This window comes from Labrus mixtus, chromosome 21 (assembly GCF_963584025.1).
Source record: "Labrus mixtus chromosome 21, fLabMix1.1, whole genome shotgun sequence".
NCBI classification, from domain to species: Eukaryota; Metazoa; Chordata; class Actinopteri; order Labriformes; family Labridae; genus Labrus; species Labrus mixtus.
In genome coordinates, this window is record NC_083632.1 from 4622024 (window position 1) to 4645507 (window position 23484).

The following is a 23484-nucleotide window of genomic DNA, read 5'->3' on the forward strand; positions in this document are numbered from 1 at the left end:
TAACTCGGGCCACCCTTCTTCCCTCCCGGCTGTCAGTCTTGGATTCTCACTGTAGCATCTGTGCTGGCTCTCTTCCTAGATGTGGCCAATGAGAGGAGTCCTCTCCAAACCATCACAACACACAATATTAACTTTCTGTGTCTGTCTGACAACCAAACTCATTTACGTCTTCTACACACACACGCACGCACACACACACACACACACACAAAGCTGTTTTTATTTCCCCTGCCAAAGAGCTTTAGTTCTGTTTGTTTGACTGTGTGTTCATTAGTGAGCAGAATATCTCAAATCTTGACAGCAGATTGCGGTGAATTGGGGGAAAGTTGCACCATGGGACGAGCAACAAGTGACAAGTTTTTTTGGTTCAGCTTTTTCAAGGAATGCTTTTTAACTGAAAAGTAGGCCAGTGTGAAGCTTTTTTTTTTTTTATCCAACCTTGCACCTTTATCCAAGTATTTTCCTCAAGGGCGTTGATCTTTTTATTTGTATTCATGCTCTTGTGGTGGCTTTAGGAATGCAAATATGAGACGATTGTCGCAGCATCCACAACTTAACTCTTGATTGGCAGGAAGTTACGATGGACATTTACAGTCTCTAGCGACTTGAACCTGTTGACTTGGACGACGTTTCGAGGTTTCCTCCATTGACGTTGCGTACACGTTCAAGGCACGGCAAAGTTTATTCATGCGGCACCTTTCGGACACCAGGCGATTCTAAAATGCTTCACACAGGCGCAGAAAGCTTCAGAATCAGATTCAGATTTATTGGCCGGGTATGCTTACACACACAAGGAATTTGACTTCGGTGAACTGTGCTCCCTTATGTAACTTGTGCTGCTTTGCTAAAGTGCTCATGATGGATAGGCCGGATCTTTGTAACATAGCAATGAGTAAGGTCTTTTACCTGCTTTTTGTAAAGTGTCTCGAGATAACACTTGTTATGAGTTGACGCTATACAAATAAAAATTGATTGATTGATTGATTATGTACAAGCATAACATTAAATATCAACAATTAACAGGAATAAGCAAAGACTAGTATGTACAAGACTAAATAAGAAACAGTGCAGTGGTGAGTAGTGCAACATTTTATAAAAAATAACATGTTTTTGTGCATTTCAGAAATACTGCATTACACTATTTCTGCAGAATGCATGCACCTTTTACACAAACTAGACGTGTGTTCATGATCCAATGTGCAAGTACGTGAACACACAAGCATAAAAATAAACGTGTGCACATGCAGACATGAAAACACACACGTGAATACAAACACAAACTAAAGCGGTGAACTGATGCACTTCCTGAACGTCTCTGTGATCACACACTGTCATTTCAAGCTCAAAAGTAAACTTGAAGGCTCGACACACCTGACGAAGCTTTAGAAAGCAGCCATCATGGTTGCTGTCCCATGAAGTTTAAATGAAGAATGACAGGCTCCCCTATAGAGCTGGGCAATGAATCGAGTTTCATTCCTATTTACGACGATGGCTTCTCACACTCATGAAAACAAGATGATCCAGGTAAAGCGATGACCGTGCAGCATGCGGCGTTGCTTTCATTTGTCCAGAGGTTTTGTCGTCACGTGTTCCTAAATGTTTCAAAGTGTTTGTTGTTACATTTTGGCGACGAGAGCTGTGCTGCTCTAACTCTTTATAGTTTCTATTCTGCAGCTTAGCTATTTATATTCCAATGAGACAAAGCCTGCCCTGCTGCAGTGCTTTAAACAGCTTCTGTCTTGTCATTGCATTTGACTTGGACAAACAACACTTCTCCTCTCCACCCATAATGCACACACACTCACACACACGGGCACGTTATCCTGGTACTAAGCCGTAACATGAACCTCATTCAGGAGGAGCCCGCTCTTGTTCTGCACTCATTGTCGGGCGAACATATGTTTGTACTGCTGCTCGTGACTTCCTGCTCACCCCACACTCCACGCTCCAGCAGTGTGTTTTCTGCTGCTGCTGCTGCTGCTCCAGATAGCTTTGGACGTGTGCGCTCACCCAGAGTCACACAGTAACACCGGTTAACAGTCGTACAATACAGTACAGGATGCATTTTTAAAATCCAGTTCTAAACAGATGAAGTAAAGCACGTGTTGAAGAAGTAAGGGGCTGCGCTAGTTATGGAAATTTCACCATCATTGTATTCCACTTACAGATACAGAAAAAAATCGTTTTTTTTTGTGTGTATCAAAGATGTAATCATTTTCAAATCAGCAAACCTGCAGAGTGATGACTGCCATCATTGTTATTAGTCCTTTGTAAGTGCCGCCCTGTCTTACCTTATCTCAGCCTCAGTAGATCCCTCCCTTACTGTTTTTCACCATGATAACATCGTAAACTTGGTGGAAGTTCAAAGTTTTTTGATCCGGGAAAGATGCAATCTGAGTTTGTTTATGCAATCAGGGCTTTTTTTTTTCCTCCCATTGCACCAAAGTAGCTGTTTGTTGTTTGTTCTTGATGAGCGACAGGAAGTGTTGTGAGGAGAGAGAGAGTAAGGGGGGGGGGGGATGACATGCAGCAAAGGGCCGACTTCGGATTCAAACCTAAGGCGGGGTTCCCACTCGTCCTGGAAAACCTGCAAAACCTGTTGACTAATTTTCCAGTACTGGAAAACACCTGGAAAACGAGAGAAAAAGTAAAAACGTCCTGGAACGTTATAACACTCTCCTACAGGGTTGGACATTTTCACCGCCAGACGTTAATAAAAGTAGCAATTTGTTACATTAATCCACAACGCAGATTGAATCGAAGTCGTGTCAAAAGCAAATATTTATTTACAATTTAGTTGACAGGATGGAGGTAGAATTGTGTTTTCAGGTCAGCACATTAACAGAACTTGCACTGAATCTCTCTCTCTCTAATCGGTCTTTCTTGCTGGCTGCTGTCTCTGCTTCGAGAAAAGTGAGCAAAGTGTTTGACAAACATGGAACGAGTCCCCGATTCCTGCTGAAATCTAGCCTAGCGTTAGGTGTCTCACTTTTTGCTTTTAGCCTCCAGAGAACAGGGAACGCCGTCTCCTTTATTTACAGATTCTCAGCGAATGGAGGGGAGGAAGCATTAAAGTTGTGTTACCTGCGGACAGCCAATGGGAAGCGACATTTCACAGCATCACCCCTGTAAAAATCTCTTTTCTTTACTAGAGAATAAAAGATAGTAATGTTTAGTTTTGCACTCTTGGTGTGTGTGTGTGTGTGTGTGTGTGTGAGAGAGAGGACTCCTCTGCCTTGTGAGTTCTTGTGCTTAGTCGACCTGCAACGCTTGATACTACAGTATAAGCTGCTGTGGGTAACAGTGCTTACAATCCCTCTGTGTGCCGTGACCAAGAACCTAGAAAAAAAAAAGATCGTGTCACAACCACCACCCCCGGCTTTCAACGCCGTCTCTCTCTCCCTCCCTCTCTCCCTCTCTCTCTCTCCCTCTCTCTCTTCATCTCCCTCTGAGTTTCTTCTGTTGAAGAGGCCTCGTTTGATGTCTCAGACTTTGTGCGTGCGTCAGGCGCGAGAACAGTCCAAAAATGGATCTCATTTGCATTTCTTGGTGTGATTATGACACTGGACAATTAGACACAACAAGCTCCGTCTCCTCAGCGAGAAAGTCCGTCTCGTTTTCTGCTTTGCGAGTGAATTAAAAGGCCCCGAAATGAAGAAAAAAACTTGCTTTTATTTCGACATTTCCGTCGGTTGAGGTTTTCGCTGCTGGATTTGGATTGCCCTTCGCCTGCCACCTGATTACCCATAATGCTTGTTTACTCATGCTTTAACTTCATATGACCCCCCAAAGGCGAGTACAAGGCTCCCCCCTTTTAAGATGTTGTTCATTTTTATCAGTGTTGTGCCTCAAGTTCATAAGCTCTCTGTCTTCCTCCCTCTCTTTCCTGTCCCTGTCACTCCTCTCTTTTTTTCTCCGTCCTCTCCTCCATCCCTCTCTCTCTCTCTCTCTCTCTCTCTCTCCCCCCCGTGCGTCTGTGCGTGTTTTGTGTGTTCTCTGCGTGTGCCCGTGCTGTCCTCCTTTTTTCCTCTATACGTGTGTGTGTGTGTGTGTGTGTGTGTGTGTGTGTGTGTGTGTGTGTATGTGTGTGTACGCTTTCTGCTCCCAGCCCCTCTGCGGAAAGCAAAGTTTGTGGAGAGCCCTCGCATTCCACAATCAGAGCTTGGCTCCCCTACACACACCTCCACCACTGCCAAGAATCCAGACCTGGACAAATACTGCCCGGGTAAGTTGTTTTAGCCAGCTCATCCCGCTTTTCCTCGTTTTTTGGTTTTTTTTTTAGGGTTTGGTTCCCTGTCGTCAAGAGAGAGAATTCATGGCTTTTTGCAAAGTTGAAAACATGAGGATAATTATTGAAATAGCTTTCCCCCCCCCCCTGCCCACCGCCACCTCCCGGTGTCCACAGAGTCCATCCTTATCACCGCCTCCCTCTCTGCTCCTCCTCTAATCCTCCCATGCTGCTTTGTCGCTCTGATCTGCGTCTCCCTGCGGACGCAGAGCTCGTGCAGGTTAGCCGCCTCTGTCTTCTGTCAACTTCACGGTCAGGGGTGGCTGGCTAATCCTGTGGACGCTCCCGATTTACCTTAACCCCCCCCCCCCTCTCCCCCTCTTCTATCTATCCCCTCTCTTCCTCCTCCTCGCATGCACGCAACAGCAAAGCGGGTCACTCCAGGATAGTGCCCTGCCGAGATTTGGTTTCCAGCGTATCTGCTTACTCATCTCGCCTCTCCTCTTCCTGTTGCCACTGAGAAGGCGCCGTGTTAGCTTTCTTACAGATCCTGTTGACTCAACCTCTGGCGGTTTTGTGGAACCTCTCGAAAAGAGACTGAAACTCTCCAGGGTTTGGATGAAGACACAGGAGAAATAGTGATGGTTTTAGGAGTTTAACTGTTGTACCTTAAAGGGGGAAAAATGGCGGACAGAGTGATACCAGCCTTCTCCGCCTGTCAGCCTCTCCTGCTGAGTCTCTGCTCATTGGGAGCTCTAAGTAGGTGATCCGTCGATATAAACACACAAGAATACAGCTTTTATAGTCCTTTCTTTTCTCTGTTTGAATCTAAATAGTGTGTGGTACCCCGTGTGAGTTTTTTTTTTGTACCTGGCTCTCTGTTGAATCTCATGCATGAAAAACTGTCAAACCTGGCTTTTTATTTTTTTTTGCATCAATCCTGTGAGATCGACTGTGGAATAAGCAATCAGCCGTGATGAGCTGCTAAAAGCTCCTGCAGATGTGACATGCCAGTGTTTAAATGGAAATTTTCTTGCGCCAATCGAGGCAAGGAAAACGGTTGATGACAAACTCGAGGAGGAGGAGGAGGAGGAGGAGGAGGACTCGAGCCTCCCAGGTGGACAGATGGACATCTTAGCTCTTTTTTTTCAAGGACTCTGGGGCAGCGTGAGCGGCATCAGGGGGGCCGTGACTTTAAACATCTGATCACATGCCAGCCCGCTCTCAGCTGCTGCTGCTGCTCTGTCCCCTGGAGGAGGGCGGGTATATCAGCCCAGATTTACGGCCCACAAAGAATATTTGCGCCGTCATAAATATGGTTTGTGAATATTTGTGGGATAGCTTGTTAAAATTAAACTCCTGCCGTCCTCCTCTTATAAATCAGATTCAAAGCTTTTTAATGATGTTACAGGAAAAACTTGTTAAAGTATTTAGACAGACTGGGATCAGGGACAGAGAAGGACATCAGGATATATGACATTTCACATGATTAATATAGATAAATGTCTCTTTCTCTGTCTCAATAATGATGTTATTTCTTTAACTGTGTCTTCTTTGGGTGTTTCACGATTCGATTGAGAATCCATTTTTGATTCAAAATGATTCTGGATTCATGATTCAAAGTGTTTTTTTTGAATGAGTACATACTTCAGGATCTACTCCAGTCATCTGTGAGACTGCCTGAATTTCTTGCTGTTCCATTTTCCAGTCTACTGAGTTAAAGAGCTAGCATTAGCGCTTAGCAGGGAGCGACTGATTAGCCAATTTTCTTTCGATTTTTGGAAGTCATGAATCTATTTGAAATCTCAGAAGATAAGAATCTTGATTTTTGACATGAATCGATTTTTTCTCTAGTGTGAATGGTGGAATCGATGACTGTGTTTGATTGACAGCAGTTTGCAGGCTGAGCTCCAGCGGGGAAGAAGTAAACTTGTGCGGCGGTTTTGTGGCCACAGGCAGACGGACGGAGCTGTTGTCGATTAAGTAATCAAAACGTACATTTCTTATTGAAGCTAACTGTCTTTTGTGTTGTGCACAGTTTGATTGACTGTATGGCTGCAAAACAAGACAAACCTCTCCACGCACAAAGACGTTTAGAAAGACTGAAAAAAGGTGTAAGCATTTTATTCTTCGCTCTGGGCAGACAGGAGAGGATGATGACTGATGACGACGATGATGATATTTAGGATGCTGATTAGCATTCTCATGAGAGGCTGCCGGTGATGATGACGATATGTAAACAAAAAGAACCTGCGCTTTGTCTCCGTGCCTGTCAGCACAGGTGTATCCGATCAGACTAAAAGCTGTTTGTTTGCACTCACTGACGTTGTTTCCTCCTCTCTAGATCCTCTCTTGTGTTGTTCTTACTCTCAGATGCACGTCGCTTTGGACCTGAAACAACTAATAAAAAAGCAAACTATAACAGACTACCAGAAGGTTTAGAGTTTCAAGTTTTTTTTGTTTTTGAATGAGTCTTTTTTGCATATAAATAAACATGTCGGTGATTGTGCTTAGAGCCCCTAACAGAGCTTGAATCTGCAGTATTCTTCCCCCCCCTGCATCATTTTGTCCGTCAGTGGGATCAGACTGTACGTTCCCAAAAATGAGCTGATAACTGCCTCTCCCCCAAAGGTGTCACAAAAGACGGCTCAAGAGATTTTTTTTTTTTTTTTGAGACAGTTTCTTTAAAGCAGCAAAAAAAACATGTTACATTCAAATAGCCCAATAAAACTAAACGTCGTGAAACGCTCCGATTGGCTCACATAATCACATACGACTGATGGCTGAAGAGGATGTTTGCTCCCGCATAAAACAAGCAGCCGATAAAAAGTTGTCTGGTTAATCAGCCGAGAAACGACGAGATGAAAAATGGTAAATGGACTTCTCTTGTTTTCTAGACAAATCAAATGAGCTTTTACACTCAACGTGGCTGTGGTTCAGTGGGTTGTCTCTCATCTGGAAGGTCGGGGGTTCGAAACCCCAGCTGCTGCAGCCACACCTCGAAGCGACCTTGGGCAAGACGCTTAACCCCAAATTGCTTCTTCTGCTGCGTCAGTGGCATGTGAGTGTGCGTGACTGGGATTGGTTAGCACACTAGGGCACTTAGCTTCACTTTACATAGCAACCTCTGTCGTCAGTGTGTCAACGGGTAGGTGTGGCCTGTGGTGTACTGTGAAATGTGCTTCGAGTAGTCAGAAGACTAGAAATGTACCATTTGACCATATTCATACACTGGTGGCAGAGGCTGCATCAGTGTTACTATTAACTAATCACATTCACACATCAGCGGCGATGCCTCTCAGGAGTAATTAGAGGTTCAGTGGAAACTTGAACATGTGGCTGCAGGAGCTGGGGATCTACACCCCCCCCCCCCCCCCCCCGTCCTTCCAGTTGAGATACGACCGCTGATCCACAGCTGCTGTTCTCTTGGCTTTTAAAAAAAAATAAATGCATCATCACATTGCTCAAATTCAAAACAACAACTTTGTCCTTAATGACCGAATCCACCCAGAGATGCGTGCAGGATAGACGACGTCCCGTAAAGTGTACAACCTTTATCTTTCTTTATCATCCTATCTCCTGTTCTAGGCCTGGTGTCCTGAGACCCAGCGTGCTTTGACTTATAAAATGTTTTTTTTTTTGTGTGTGTAGATAAGATCACGGCGGTGCACACGAGGAATGTGAAATTCACTCCTCTGATCTTCTTAAGTACCGCGGCCTTGCAGACCATGGGGTGTTTTTTTTTGGGCTTTGCATACATATCAGTGCGTGTATTCCCAAAGCTCTAAAAAAAAAAAAAAGAAGAAGGTGTGAATCTACCTTGCTTTCATTTATTTTAGTTGTCATCAGTTTTTTATGCAAATTCATTTTCACCTTCAATTATGTATGTCACCTTTTCTTAAAGCATCCTCTGCCGGGATCCTTTTTTATCTTTGCTGTTTCTAAAAATATGCTCGGGTATGCTTTCCCGCTCCTTGACATTGACTGTAATAGGAGTATTGTTTCTCTCTGGACTTGTCCCGCCGAAGCTAAAGGTAGAGAGCCCCAGGTTTTGGTTGAAACAGGAGCCATGTGTTATCTTACCTGCAGCCCCGGCCCGATGAATACCCCCCTCCTGTTCCTGTCCAGTCCCGTCCCCCCCCCCCCCCCCCACTTCCGCCTGCAGCACACATGCTTCTCCCCTCGTCTCCTCTCGCGCTGCTCTGCGGACGGTCAGGGAGAAACAGATGCGCCTGCACAGAAACACATTCCTTGGCTGCGCGCAAAAAAAAAAAAGAAAAAAAAAGATAGTTGCCATGGCAACCATCTGTCTCCTTTTTGCAGCTCAGGAATCCACTGGCGAGGAGTTGTGCATGTTTGGATGTGTGTGGTGTTTTTAGTGCGTGGAATCCGTGTTTTCTGCTGTTTTTCTTCCCCCCCCTATTTCCCCGCCTGTACACACATCTTAGCATAAGGTGTCACCGTGTTGACAGACGCCTGTAGTTTCTCTTTAGGTGCTCGTTATGTTCTCTCTGCTGTCACGTAGCCTCTGTGTCTTCAGTGTGATTGTCGAGATTTGTATTTTTAGAACCAAAGGTAGAGCTGCAAACAAAGAAATCAGTCCATGTAACCCCTAAACGATGGTCGTGTGAAGTGATTGGTGGTCGCTCCTTAGCAACGCTTACAGATAGAGGAGAGCTCAGGAACAGATTGTTGGGACATTGTGATACATTTTTCTTCTTCTTTGCTTTGAAAAGATGTTGGGTTTTTTTTGCCTTATATGTTTGACAGTGTTGCAGTTTTTTTTGTCATCTAAAAGCAGAAAGAGGTCGTCAGTGTCCAGCTCTAAGGTTGTTACCGTGCCGAGTCCAGCGCTCAGAGAGTTAGAGATTTGGCTCCCACATCAAAAGAAGCAAGAACTGCTCACACCTGCAACAGCTGGCTGAGACGGTGACAATGTTCTGAGACGCAAGAAATATTGGATGTGTTGTGTAGAAGAAGTGAATAATCCTCTGGTTTTATAGACAAAGTTAATGCACCTTTAATAAACCTTCATTCTGTATGATAACCAGCAGCGGGGGGCGGGTGTTCAACTGGTTGCAATAAATGTGGGAAATAACCCTTCTTCTCAGTGATTTCTGACCTCAGTAAACATCTTCCATCTGATGTAACGGCCTCAATCTACACTTACATGTTCATGATATTCAACTTTGGTGTGTATAAAGATGGACGGTGCGCTTCCACCTAAAGTAAAGCCAAAATACCTCTGCTTTTGGAGCTGTCGATCATGCCGTTATAACCCTTTTTATAGCATCAGATAACTAATCCGAGCCCAACGTCTAACGACAACAGATTAGAACCAACTACAATGACAGAATACTATGTTGGAGAAAACAGTTTGTCCCATCTGTTAACATGGAGGGGGCAACGCTTACTGCAGCCACGGGGGGGGGGGGGGGGGGGGGGGGGGCTCTACTTTTGGGGAGCTGTCATGTTTTTTTTTTACTGTCTCTGGATATTTATTCTGTAAATCATGATCCAGTTTTTAGTTGAATCGCTGATAGGTATGCCTCAGGGTTTGGTCATGTGTGATTGAGGATGCGACCTGCAGTGGAGCAAGATGCAGAGGTAGAAATGTGTATCCTCCATTCATCTAGATATGTTCACTTTTAAGTTTAGATTTGCAACAGCGTAAATGTTGAGCTCGAGGCGTCAGAAGCGTCTCACAAACCGACGGATGACATCAAGGCGGCCACGTCCTCTTGCGTTGTACAGAGCGCGCGCGCACACACACACACACACACGCACACACAAAAGAGAGATGAGTGAAAGGGACACAGAGAGAAACGCTCACAGATGCAAAGAGAGAGAGATAAGACAGAGCTCCTGTCGAATCACGGTCACGCCTGCAAAAACCCCTCAGGAGCGTTTGACTATCAGTGCTAATGCATTCACTGCGTACTACCACCAGTCTGTCAACTGGGAAGCCTCCCCTGCCTCCATGTCCTCGCACACTGCAGCTAACACGCACACACCGCGTAACGCACTTAAGGCCGGCTTAGCGTTTGTTTGCCTCCTGATGGCCCGCACGTCCCCTCTTATATGAGCTTTAAGGAGGCCGGAGAGTCATTCCCGGCTACGCACATCTGCTCCATTACTGCGTTCATCCTCCAGGGACGCACGTGGGATGCAGTGACCTTGGGAGGCCCCCCTGAATGTATAATGCGTTATCATCAAAGTGCATCCAGTTGCTTAAGCCTCATCTGTAATCAGCTGTTTTGGGCTCTAACGTGAGCTGTGATTTACGTCCTCGCTGGTCACTGCTGTGTGTTTTTTTTTTTTACTGGAGCTCGGCGACATCTCATCTCCACGTGCTTCAAATGTTTTTTTTTTTCATCCTCCCTCAGAAGAAGAAGAAGAAGAAAAAAAAGAAAAGGTGCCAGTTTTTGCTTACTCGCACTGAGAGACTTCGGAGTCAATCTAATGAGGATCCTGACAGCGGCTGTCCGTTTCCACGAGCGAGTAGTAGTAGGAGGGAGAGAGAGAGAGCGAGCTGTAGATTGCCTGTCTGTCTATATGTCTTTGAACGGAACGAGAGAGAGAGAGAGAGAGAGAGAGAGAGGGAGGCCACAGGCTGTAGACGAGCTGTCTGTCTACAGAGAGGAGCTGTCTAAAGTCAGGACTCAGTGCAGCTACCTGCCTGTCTGGTCCGACCTGCCCGGCAGGAAAAAGAGCGTGGGGGGGGGGGGGGGAAGAAAAAAACTGGCGCTACCACTATCTGCTGTTTATTTAACCACCTGCTATCTCATACCATCAATGTCATTAATGTCCGCGCCAATCCTCAGCCTCATAACATCCCGTAACAGCCGCTTGTATCCAGACTCTGGTTTGTCTTTTTTTTTTTTTTTTTTGTCGGGGTGAGTAATTAGCCAAAGCTTCGTCTCTCAGAGTGACGCTGTGGTTAATACGGTGGAAAATAAAAGTGATGTCGTGAGCACCTCCAGGGCTCCAACGGCCACGTGTGTTAAAGTGAAAAAAAAAAAAACCCATGATCCCCCACCAGTGAGGGTTTGTTATGGATGGAAGAGTAACCAGGCAACACGGCGATACGATGAGGTCATTAAGGGATTTGTTTTGGGTCCTGTTGAAAACTGAAATCTCACAGCTCTACCATAGTGTGTGTGTGTGTGTGTGTGTGTGTGTGTGTTTGAGTGTGTGTGTATGTGTGTGTGTGTGTGTGTGTGTGAGTGTGTGTGTGTGTGTGTGTGTGTGTGTGGTTTTTGATCATCTGATCGTCACGCAGCCTCACCACCCCTGGTGTTTTGTTTTCTCTCCCCTTCAGAGCCAGGAGTCTCTGTAAACAGGATAGAGAGGTGGAAACACACCCACATATACACGCTCTCTCTCTCTCTCTCTCTCTCTCTCTCTCTCTCTCTCTCTCACTCACTCGCTCTCTAACACACACACACACAGTCACACACAGGTGAAGAGGGTGTATCTCATTACGTCACGCGAGCCGTGGCCGTGATGAGCCAGTGTGCGGAAGGGGAAAGGAGCTGTCGTCAGTCGGCGTGGAGAGGTGGTGTTTTTTTTTTGTTTTTTTTGTTGTAAACACTTTGAAAGGATTGTTGTAACTCATGGCTGAGGGGATTTTGGAGTTTGTGTAAGAAGAAACCTCAACAAAGGACGCTGGGGGGGCTGTGGAGGAATACGCCGGTAACTCGCAGCTCTGAGCTCCGAGGGGGGAAAACTCGGGTAGGCTGAACCTCATGTCCATGAGCGCAGGTGCTACTGTGCGTCCTGCATCCGGGTGTGTGTGTGTGTGTGTGTGTGTGTGTGTGTGTGTTTTTTTTGCTGCTGTGGTTTCTGCAAAACGAGCGTAGATATTCTGTGTGTTTTCAGGGAACAGAGGAGGTGGATATGCAGCTTTGAAAGTTTATTTCTTCCCACCACTAACACTCATTCTCTCTCTCTCTCTCTCTCTCGTCCTGTCTATCCCACCCCCTCCCCTCCCCTCCCCACCCCTCTCCCCTCTCCCTCCCCTCCACCTCCTGCCTCTGCAGCCGAGTCAAGCCAGGAGCTGGGGCCCCCTCCGTCGGTGGATGAGGCAGCCAACACATTGATGACGCGCCTGGGTTTCCTTCTGGGAGACAAAGTGAGCGAGGGGCCGGCCGGTACCCAGTACAGCATGGAGGAACCCGAGGCGAGACAGGTAATGGCCCTCGATAATGAACTGGACTATTTGCCACCCGCCTTGAAAGCATATTTCTTTTTTGTTGCCATTAAGACACCTACAGACTGAAAAAAAAAAGATGTTGTTTTAGGAGTTTTTCTGCAGCATTCAAACCGTGTGATGTCACCACAGTCACTTTCAATCATATCTCTTCTGTAGATAAAGAATTTGGCGCCAACAGGCGTGTTCCAGTTTCATTTTCCTCGTCCCCCCCCCCCCCTGTCATTCTTGTGGTTTATCCCTAATCTGATTGTCTTCTTGTGTTTGGGATTTTTGACACATTTCGTTTTGTAAGAGATCATGCTTTGGAACATGAGCGAAACCTTCTGATTTGCATCTGTTTTGACATTTATCTTCATCATTTCCTTGCTCACGCTTGGGTTTTTTTTTTTTTTTTGACAGATCTTTGGATAGCCGGATCAAAAGACTTTTTTTTTTTTTTTTCTGTGTACCCCCAGACGCCACAAGCGCCTTCCAATTCAGACTTATCAATGGCCCCCGCCATCAAGCGTCAGCGATCTACCCGTCTTAATTTGGTGGTTTATTTCCCGCACGCTTTCGACTTTTTGCTTATTTGGGAGAGAGATGTTTTGAGTTGACGTGCAGCCGGCTGAGCTTCCATTTCTCTGTTGTAACCTTTCAAATCGCGACTTTGGCTGTTGTGCAACAAACAGCTTCTGGCGCCGCTGGCCTGCTCTGAGCTCCGCAGCAGATTGCCCCAGTTTCTCTCACCTAAACCTGATGTGACAGGTTTGAATTTTCCAAATTGAGGGAAGAAAACGTTCGCGGCGAACGAGTGAGAACGAGGAAACACGCGGGGAGGAGAAAAAGCACAAAACCTGTTGCTAAATTCAAATCAGGTCTAGGTATGTTTTCTTTTGCTCTAAAGCAGTGTGGATAAACGATTAGACTGATGGACTGCCTGTGCTCGATGTGAGCTCTGCTGTAGCAGTGGGGGTGTATAAATTGAGAGAGGTTTATTCAAGCGTCCCTTTTTTAGAGACGTGACTCATACTAGCACCCTGCTGCATCGTGAACACAGTGCACAACTTATTATTGTAGATATCTGCCCCCCAAATGCTGCTCTCCTGGTGCAGCTCGTTTGATACATTTACCACCGAATATGATAAGGATTGCCCCAAGATACCATCGAGGTGGGGGGGCGGGGGGGCTTCGGTGGTAGCTTTCATAATTTAGTAGAGAGCAGAGCAGTAATAAAGTAAGACACAAGAGTCACATCACAAGGAGGCTGTCAATTCAGCCGTGACGCTGAGTCATAATGTCTGTTGTCATTTTGAATATTGAAGTATTTTCAAGAAGCTTCAGTGTTGTTTTTAATTTTCCTTTCATGGTTTTAATGTCTTTAATGACAGCTGTCCTCCTAACAGGGGCGTGTCCAGACTTTTCTGGGCTAGGGGGGGCAAACTGGAGCACTGGGGTGGCCTGAAGTTTTTTGTACACACAGCTTATTTACCCCCTTCTGTCCGCACTGACTTTGACTTTTGAGTAACACTAATAACATAAACATCTTTTAAGAGTCATTCTTCAAGGACTCAAAGAATATGAACGTCCAACGCGACGGAGTAAAACAAACATTCTGCACACTGAAAACTATGTGCTGCCTGTTGGAACACAGCCTGAATAGTTGATGTACACAGATAAGTGTGCAGGAGTTTGGAGTGGCCTGACCCCTACCACCCCTCTGGCCACGCCCCTGCTTCCTGACCAGGCTGACCCCTCCAGAGAGGGTTACAGCAACACTTTTTTTTTTTTTGTACTATTTATTCTGCATTGCTTTTGTTCACGGTCACCACAGAAAATTCAAAAGACCACATAGTGTAGTGTAGATTCGTTTAGTGTCTTATCGACTGATGTTTCAGATTGTCCATCTAAAGGGGGCGTCCCACCCTGCACTCACAGGGGCGTAGACTCATTTGTCGACTGATTAAAAAGCTGCGTTGAAACTAAGGATCCAATCAAATTCATCCCATGCATGTCCCGCCTTCTATCTTCAATTCAAGATTCAAGATTTTTTATTTGTCACATGCTCATACAGATGTGCAGTGAAATGTAAAGATTGTTCCGCAATGCCATGCAATAAACACTCAAATTACTAATACACATAAATACAGTAAAAATAGAATATAATGTAAAATTAAAAAAATAAATATTTGAATATACAAAATATAGAATAATGTAAACAGTGTAAAGTGTCAGTGTGTAATCTTGTGACTGGTTCCAAACCATTTCAAGTTGGAAATGCGTCACAGCGGGGTGCCAGATAGCCTAGTGGTTATGTCGTGCACCCCATGTACAGAGGCTGTAGTCCTCATCGCAGCGGCACTAAGTTTGAAACCGGCCTCGATGTCATCCCTCACTCTCATTTCCCAACATTTCCATGTCTCTCTTCAGCTGTCTTATCCAATAAAGACAGCTCTTTTTGCTCATGACAAGCAAGTCAAGCCGAATATTTTATTAGTAATATCTTGAAATAAGATTCTTATCTGGCTCGTCCCATGAACGAGACTCAACTTAAGTGTGATAAGATATATCTTTCACTAGAAATTAGACGAATACACTTGTTAAGATTTCATTTCTTTGCACAATAAGAATGCTGTCAAACATTTGAATTCATCAAAACCAGAGTAATCTCCTTGGATATTCATCGTTTTTAGGACATGGTATTATGGAAATCAGTCGTTGGTCGGGAGAGATGGCCTTTTCTGTAAAACACCTGTCATTCACCTTTTTTCGACACGGTTACATTCTGATAGCTGGTGTCTGAGCTGGCCCGACCTCACCGGCTCACAGAACAAGGTCACCGCGACTGGCAGAGCGTGCAGTTAATTGCCTCCCGCGCTCTCGTGCGCTCTCGCTCCCCCGAATAGACGAAAACGCTCAGGAGTTCAATCCGATCCTTGTACGCCGTTTGAGGTCAGGCCTCCACAAGGCGAGGGTTCATTAGCCCCGGCGGATAGAGCGGCGGCGGCGGCGTCGCTGTGTGTGTGTGTGTGTGTGTGCGCGCTGCAGAGCGGTTTGAAGGCTTATCCGCTCGTGTGTCTGTTTGCATCGAGGGTCAGGCTCAAGTAAACATGAACGCTTTAGATGTCTCATCCACGGCGAGAGCAGAGGGCGGCTGTGACTGAGAGAGTGGCTGACAAATAGTTATTCATTCAGCCACACACACACACACACACACTTATACACACACACACACACACACACACACTTAGCACAGGTTAGAGGCCATGTACCGTAGTGGACAATGTGTTGACAGGGTTACAGATGTCACAGTGTGTTAGTCAGCCTCACAGCCACTGCTGCTGTGCTGAAATCACTTCCTTTTTATCTCATAGATATATATATCCAGTCTTCTGCTATCAGAAAATGTTACTCATGTTCTTGAACCCTCTTGTTTTAAAAGATGGCGGACAATACATTATAAACACATCTCAAATGAGGCGCCGTGTCCACCTAGCGGTTTTTTTTTTCTCAGCGTCTTTTATCAGTTGTTTTCAATGAGTAGAGAGCGTTCGCCTGGATGAAAAGCGCAGCGCCCAGCGTCTTATCTTTTTTTTTTTTTTTATTACATTTTTATTCAGAGCAAAATTGAAACATGTTTTGCAGCTAAAGTTACAAACGTTTTTTCAGAAAGTTAAAGAGATACAATGAAACAGGTGTAAGACACAGTTGTCTAAACATTCTTGGGCGGGAATAGTGGTGAGACACAAATGAACATTTTGTGACAGAAAATTCAAAGCTTGGCAAAGCCATTGTGGCCCAGCGTCTTTTTGACAAGCGCTCTGCCGCTTTTGTACGGCCGCTCCGATTGTCAAGTTGAAAATCATTCAACTTTTCAGGAAAGGCGTTGTCGACGTCGCGGGCGCTCTTTTCAAAATGTGTGATATTCCCCGTATTTTAGCCTCCTACGGATCGTGTCTTGTACCCACATCCTCTTTGCTCCGTGTCTGATCGTGTAAAAAAAAAAAAAACGATCTGAAATATTAAAACATGCAGTAAAAATAACGCTCATACAGCTGTTGTCATATAGAGAGCGCTTTTCTTCTCTGAGCACAAACGCTTCATGCAAACACTTCCGAGCGCTTTTCTGCCCGGCAAAAAACGCTAGGTGGACACGAGGCCTGAAGCAGTTAAAGTCTTGATCTGTGATTTTTCACACTTAAATGTAGAAATCAAGTATCTCCTCTGAAAATAACTCTGTGAGTCATGACTGTCTACAATGGGTGTAACACCCGAGTCCCACTGTCTGTGATGTTTTCAGAGTTTTCAGAGTCCTATCTTCAGTTTGTTTACATCGCCCGGACGGCCGGCTGACTCCTCCCCTCGTGTATAAAAGTTGTTTAATTGAGGGACTAGAGAAAAGAAGAATAACATACTGTACTCACTGCTTAACTGTGTTTCTAGATCACGCTCATTTCAGGTAAATTTACATGCAGTGTGAAGATACGAGCAGAATAAAGATCGCTAGCATTAGCATGCTAACACAGCAATGCACCGCGAGTTGTTTTGGTTTCATGCTGGTGCTCAAGGGCGACATCTGCTGGATGAAAAAAATCGAATATATAGAACCTTTAAAGGAAAGGGTAGACTGTATGGCTTTGATATTATCTGCTTACGTACAGTGATACATGTTGACACAACAATCCACGGATCAAACCAACATCCTTCCCGATTTATTGGCGTCCTGATCTATCTCCTGTGCATGCCTCATGAGGCCTCCAGCAGATGAATCAATAATAAATACTCAGCTGTGTGTGTGTGTGTGTGTGTGTAGGTGTCTTATTAGCTTTGTGTCAGTTCAGTCTTCTTGCTGTTCATTAGACGCGACGACATGGAGCCTCTAGCTCTCTCCACTTTTAACCTGAACTCGTCCTCAGCACCTTTAAAGAGAGACCTCCTTCTGTTCCCGTGTCTCCTTGTCTCCTTGTCTTCTACTTCCCCTTGTTTTTTCTCTCGTGCCTCTGCATTGCGTCGACGCAGAATGCATGTCTTATTTAGGTACGTTCGTCGGTGGGTGTTTTTTACAGCCGCAGCGCTGCTTTGAGTTCGTCCCCTGTGTCTCCTTGTCTGCTAACCGATGCGGAGGAGGGTCACCGCAGGGGGGCCAAAACAATGCGGGGACTGGAAAGAATTTGTATTGAAGACGTGTACGGGATCACAGTTTTAGCTTTGTGTTGGGATAAATTGTCCTCACAGCTTTCAGGAGGAAAAGATGAAGGAAATAGATGACAGTGGGGGTCAGATATTTGATCAGGGATTATCTCATTACCAGAATATTAAACTTTAATATGATACGAGAATAAATCACTGACATCACAGCAACAAAAATAAAAGTCCTAGACACCCTTACTGGTTTTATGAAAGAGATAGGACAGTGGAGAGAGTCGGGATTTAGAGAGAGAGAGAGAGAGCAGGGAATGACGTGCAGGAAAGGAGCCGCAGGTCAGATCCCGGGCCGCCCGCTTGGAGGAGTATGACGTTCGTACACGGGGTGCTCGCACTCACCACTAGGCTACCAGCCACGCGTTTATTTATTGTTTTTAAATGCCAAAAAAATGCTCACTCCTCTTGCACACCGTCTTACTGCACAAAAACATTGGAAACATGTCCGTACAGAAACTAATTCCTCTCTCGTCTTTAGTTATGGACGGTCTACCTCCCCCTCCCCCCCCCCTTGCTCCCTATCCCTCTTCCTGCATCTTATCCCATCTCTCCCCCTATCCCTTTCCAAGCCCGGTGCAGTCTCGGCCTGTGAAGACTGTTTCGTCATGAGCCGGGGATCCGGCCGAAGATTTCTGCCTTTTAATAAGGCAGTTTTTTCTTACCACTGTAACTTTTGCTGCTTTGCTAAAGTGCTCATGATGGATAGGCCGGATCTTTGTAACATAACAATAAGTAAGGTCTTTTACCTGCTTTTAGTAAAGTGTCTCGAGATAACACTTGTTATGAGTTGACGCTATACAAATAAAAATTGATTGATTGATTGATTATGGATGTGATTTTTGTTTTAAAGCTTTTGTTCTTTTGAATTCTACATTATTGATCATTAAAATAACGTTGATTGTATGCTTTAAAAACACATGTATCTGGGCGCTGGTAGTGGTTGGTGCGTGCGCCCCATGTATGGAGGCCATAGTGCTCCAAGCGGGAAGCCCAGGTTCGCATCCAACCTGTGGCTCCCTTCCCGCATGTCATTCCCTACTCTCTCTCTCTCTCTCTCCCTGATTTCCAACTGTCCTATCTCTCCATTAATGGCACAAAAAGAAATCTTAAAAAAAAAAAAAAAAAAAAAAAACACATGTATCGAGAAGTAAATGTTGACAGCCTTCCTTTGCTTTGCAGTTTTATTTTTCTCCCAGATTGTGACATCCATTGACATTTTTGATATTATTGTTCAAATCCAGGAGAGAAATAGTCTCATGACTCCTGCATGTTCAGGAAGAACTACAGTACACAAGCACACATGTGTTATGTGACTACAGAATCAGATTTCGGAGATGCCACACCCTTTAGTTTCTACAAACAGAAATGACTTCTTCTCCTTGATGTTGATGTTCTGGCTCACGTCACTGAGATGTTTACTGACTCCTCAACGTGTGTGTTTTTCCTGTGATCCTCCTCGTCTGCAGTAATGTTGTTCTCTACAGAACCTTCATAGGGTGATTTGTAGGTGTTCTTTCAAAGCTCTTTCAGACATGTATTTTAGGTACATGCGGCAATGATTAGTTGTTATGATATGCTTTTTGTGTGCATGTGGGAGACTTTGAAAGGCAGCTTTTCAAAACAACAATATTGAAGTGACATTTGCCGGCATGTATGTGACTCACTTATTGAAATTCAATCATTGTACTTTGCCATTTATACCTGTGAGCCCTGATTGAGTTGCTGGATCCAAACAAAGCTTTTAAAATGTGTCTGTGTGTGTGTGTGTGTGTGTGTGTGTGTGTGTGTGTGTGTTTCTCAGGGCCAGAACCAGAGGATAAGCCCGTGCTCCACCCTGACCAGCAGCACTGCCTCACCCCCTGCAGGCAGCCCCTGCTCCACCCTCCCCCCTGCCATGCCAGGCCAGGCTGGAAACAAGGAATGTGCCTACGGTTCTGTCACCAGTCCAACTTCAACCCTGGAGAGCCGGGACAGCGGGATTATCGGTGAGATCTGAAATCAGATTTACAGAAAAACAAACTCAAAAAACAAACCAGATTTTCAAGACAATTCTAGTAAATGTCAAACGATGTCGATACCTATTCCGATACCTCAGCAAGAAAAAGAAGTCCTGGGCATCAAATGTTGGGTAGTGTCTTGTTTCAAGATATCAAGAATTGCACACTTTCACTCAAGGCAGCTGTTAAAAAAACATGACTGAAGATGTGTTTTTTTTTCTAAAGCGTCGATGCTGATTCATCGATTGATTGATTGTATTCATTTACGTGTCATGCACACAAATTCCCCAAACCTCATGGGCTCATAAGACACCAGAAATCCAGTTGCATCGGTTTAACATTCCACAACATTGCAAAGTTGCTTTGTTCCTTTCACACCTCCGTCTTAAATAGTGTATTCAGTATTTTCTCCCAGCAGGCTTTGCAAGGGAGAAGCTACAAAAAAAAAAAAAAGGTTCCTCTTTCTAAAGCACGTTTAGAAAGTATCGATCCTTTAAAATAATGGAGCTAAAATGTCAAATGTGAAGATCAGATTTTCTGCCTGGAAAAAACGCTAGGTGGACACGGAGACTAAGAGTTTCTTTTGAATGAACAGCGAGCTAAACCTTGGACTGATGTGAACACATTTTTCTGGCTTTTTGAAGACAGAATCTAAACGGTGTGAAATAGCCTTTAAAAGTTTAAATCTTTTGATCAATACAGACTGCAGCATTTCTGACCATGGAAGAAAGTCAATTTGCTTTAACAGAAGGTCTAGAGGTAGTCCACCTGTCCCGCTCTGACAGGTCCCCCTAAATTCTGGGCGACCTGACTGTTAAAACTTGTGACTGTATGAACCGTAGGAAAGCTGCACCTTAAATGTCATAACCAGAATGCCTGTACGTTTTAAACACCTCTTAACCTGAACGCTGCGGCTCATGCAGCCAGAAGCAGCCTGTCCTCCCACTGGAGGATGATTCAGGTGAACATGGTCATGTTGACGTGATGTGTGTCATTCCTGCATCGTAATCCAGAGAGCGGGAGAGATGAAGAGAGCTCATTGTTGTGAGGCGTTTTTGTTGCGTGAGTCGAAACTCGTGCCAAACGCGGTTTCCTGGCAACTCTTTTGAACACCTGCGGTTGTGTGTCACATGAACAAATCCCGGTACGATTCAGAGCAGCCGTGTGAGCGCTAACCAGCTGGATGAGGTTGAGGAAAGATAGTGTAAAAAGAAAATGTCGTGTGAAAATGGCCTTAAAGCATGGCACACATTCCAGCTGTAACATAACCGCCCTGATGTTTTTGTCTCTTTGCACAGCCACACTGACCAGCTACTCGGAGAACATGGAGCGAGGCGGCAAATACGAGGGCTCCCGGGGGAACCTGAAGCTGTGGCAGTCGCAGAAATCAGGCATGGACTCGTTCCTGTACAGGGTGGACGAAAACATGACCGCCTCCACCTACAGCCTCAACAAAATCCCCGAACGCAACCTGGAGAGCATGTCCTCCCACTCCGCCCACTCCATCCCTCTGTACCTCATGCCCCGCCCTAACTCTGTGGCCGGTGAGTCCCCCCACCCCTCCTCCTCTATCCCGACCTCTCCTGGTGAAAGTAGACATGACGGAAATAAGGGTGCGAGCATGAAGGTTTCAAATCCTGGACAAAAATCAAGTCATGTTACCCCCCCCTATTTCTGACTCCTTGGTAGCCCCTCCTTCACTCCTATCCTTTCCTTGCTTGTGTTCTAGCTTTCCTTTCTGTCCTTCTGTGAACACAAATCTAACAATGAAGAGTAAAGGGACACACTGATTTATACAGATTCTGCTTAAAAATGTAGAATCTTCAGGCCCGGGGGCTGGATGTGAGTATTTGAATTGTTCTGGCTTCTTGTCCAAATATTATTGACCAATCACATTTTAGCAGGCTTTGGTGTACGCAGGAAAAACAGTCTGTAAGGAGAGTAAGAGCAGGCGGAACAGATCCTGCCGTGATAATATACCGACCCCCATCAGCAGTAATAAGACAACGTTTAATTTATCTCTATAAACAGATATCTGCATGTGCAGCCATCAAACCACTCTAGATTTTATTTATTTATTTTTTTAAATCAACTTTAGCGACAAATCTGCTTGATGCTGTGTTGGGAAATCCAATCAGGGGCCAGGCTTCCAGACTCTCTGGTATGCATCAGAAAGAATCGATCTGACCTCTGTTCAACAAACAAACATTTTGAAGAGTTGTTTTCTTCTCCTCTTGAGGGCAGACCTAACAAAGCTTGACTTTTTTTCTCATACAGATCTGCGTTATCATGATATTTCTGCAAACTTCAATTGATTGCCGGTAAATCACAAGAAAATCAGTTTCATTTTTGGGGCTCACACAGCCAAAGCGCTCCAGAGTGACGCCTCTGTGTGACTTACTATTCACAGTTAAACTCACCCGAAACTGATGAACGTGCACTCATTGGGGTGTTTTCAGTTTGCAGACATTTCTGGATTAAATGAATTTGCTTTGCTTTTGATCCGAACACACAGCGGCTTCACAAAGTAGTAAAACAATTCAGCGAACAAAAGAAAGAAGTCTTGGCTGAACGCTGCTTACCTCAGGCTCCACCAGCATACCAAACAATTTACAACATGTAAGAGGAGCAGATCCAGCAGTATGATATTTATTAGTAATAATATTGTGCTAAAAAGCCCAAAAGATTATCTGTACACCTTCAATTTTCTTCCCAAAATCAAATTAAACTTTTATCCAACTCAGGATTGAATCCATTAACCCTCTACCCACACACACACACACTCACAGTATCTTTACTCTCTGCTCTTTCACTAGTCATGAGCAGTGATGTCACTTTCACATGTCACATGTTTCTGGTTAATAATTGGACTGCCAGTCAGCGGTTCAGGGCAGAACAGTCGTGTAGGGATGATACTTCTTGGCTGCTGGTGTAGTTAGATAGACTCTTTATTGTCATTGTATGAAAGAATCCTGTACAGCAGCGTTTACAAAATAAGATTTATAAGTTTGGTTCGTCTGTCAGTCCTGTTTTTGGTCAAATCGCTGCTTGCTGTCGGAGAGCTCTGGGCCGCAGCGTCAGTGCACGCCGTCATCTTGGATATAACCAGTGGATATCTAAAAAATAAAAAAAAAGGGGCAAGGGATAGCCAGGCAAAGACTTCCTCTTACATGCACTTGTCATTGTTTAGATGCTGAAGAATGATGTTGGAGTTGACAGACCATATCTGTGTTTTATCCACGTTCATATCTGTTCATCAGGAGAGATAAGAGCTAAACTGTCGTTCTCTTATCGACAGTTTTCACGAGTTGCATCACTTTCCCTCCACACACAGACTGTTTTCCTGCATACAGGCAAGCGTACGAGTCATTTCAGTGTGATTACTCGATAATAATTGGGCTACAAACAGACCAGAAACAGAAATCACAACACATCCAATCCCATCATGTTGTTCTGCGTGTGCAGATTCAGCCCTCATATGTTTATAGAGACTTACAGGGAGAAGATTTAATGTTCTAATTACTCATATTACCAGAAACTCTGTGAACAAACACAAGTAAAAAAAACCACATTCCTCCCTCAAATCTGGATCAAATCAGCCCTCAACCATCTAAAACACGAGCCCTGCTCTTGGGAGAAGCTCAATTGTGGTTTCATGTGTTTCAATTTGTCGTCTTTTTTTTTTTTTTTTACAAAAAATGTTTTGTTCAAAATCTAGGGAGGAAATTTTTTTAAATTTTCATGGGGTTACGTTGTGATTTCGGGGGAGCTGCGGATCCGCAGTGGTGTTTTGTTAAACTCTCACAGCTCTGTGGTGCGGAATTGAAAACCGCAGAGCGAGAGAATAATACAGTCTGGGGGGG

The 23484-nt window shown here is 44.8% G+C and overlaps 1 protein-coding gene across 16 annotated transcripts in view; it reads left to right on the forward strand.

Moving 5' to 3' along the window:
- tanc2b (tetratricopeptide repeat, ankyrin repeat and coiled-coil containing 2b) overlaps positions 1–23484 on the forward strand; it is a 173048-nt gene that overhangs the window by 113188 nt on the left and 36376 nt on the right. For 10 of the 16 annotated variants that reach the window (XM_061028725.1, XM_061028726.1, XM_061028727.1 and 7 more), the window contains 4 exons: positions 4109–4225; positions 12271–12419; positions 19426–19609; positions 20920–21165. In XM_061028725.1, the coding sequence (XP_060884708.1) occupies positions 4109–4225; positions 12271–12419; positions 19426–19609; positions 20920–21165 (696 nt within the window). Of the gene's footprint in view, positions 1–4108; positions 4226–4635; positions 4988–11511; positions 12018–12270; positions 12420–19425; positions 19610–20919; positions 21166–23484 lie in introns of those variants that run through there. The other 6 variants (XM_061028734.1, XM_061028741.1, XM_061028742.1 and 3 more) reach the window with 3 other exon arrangements.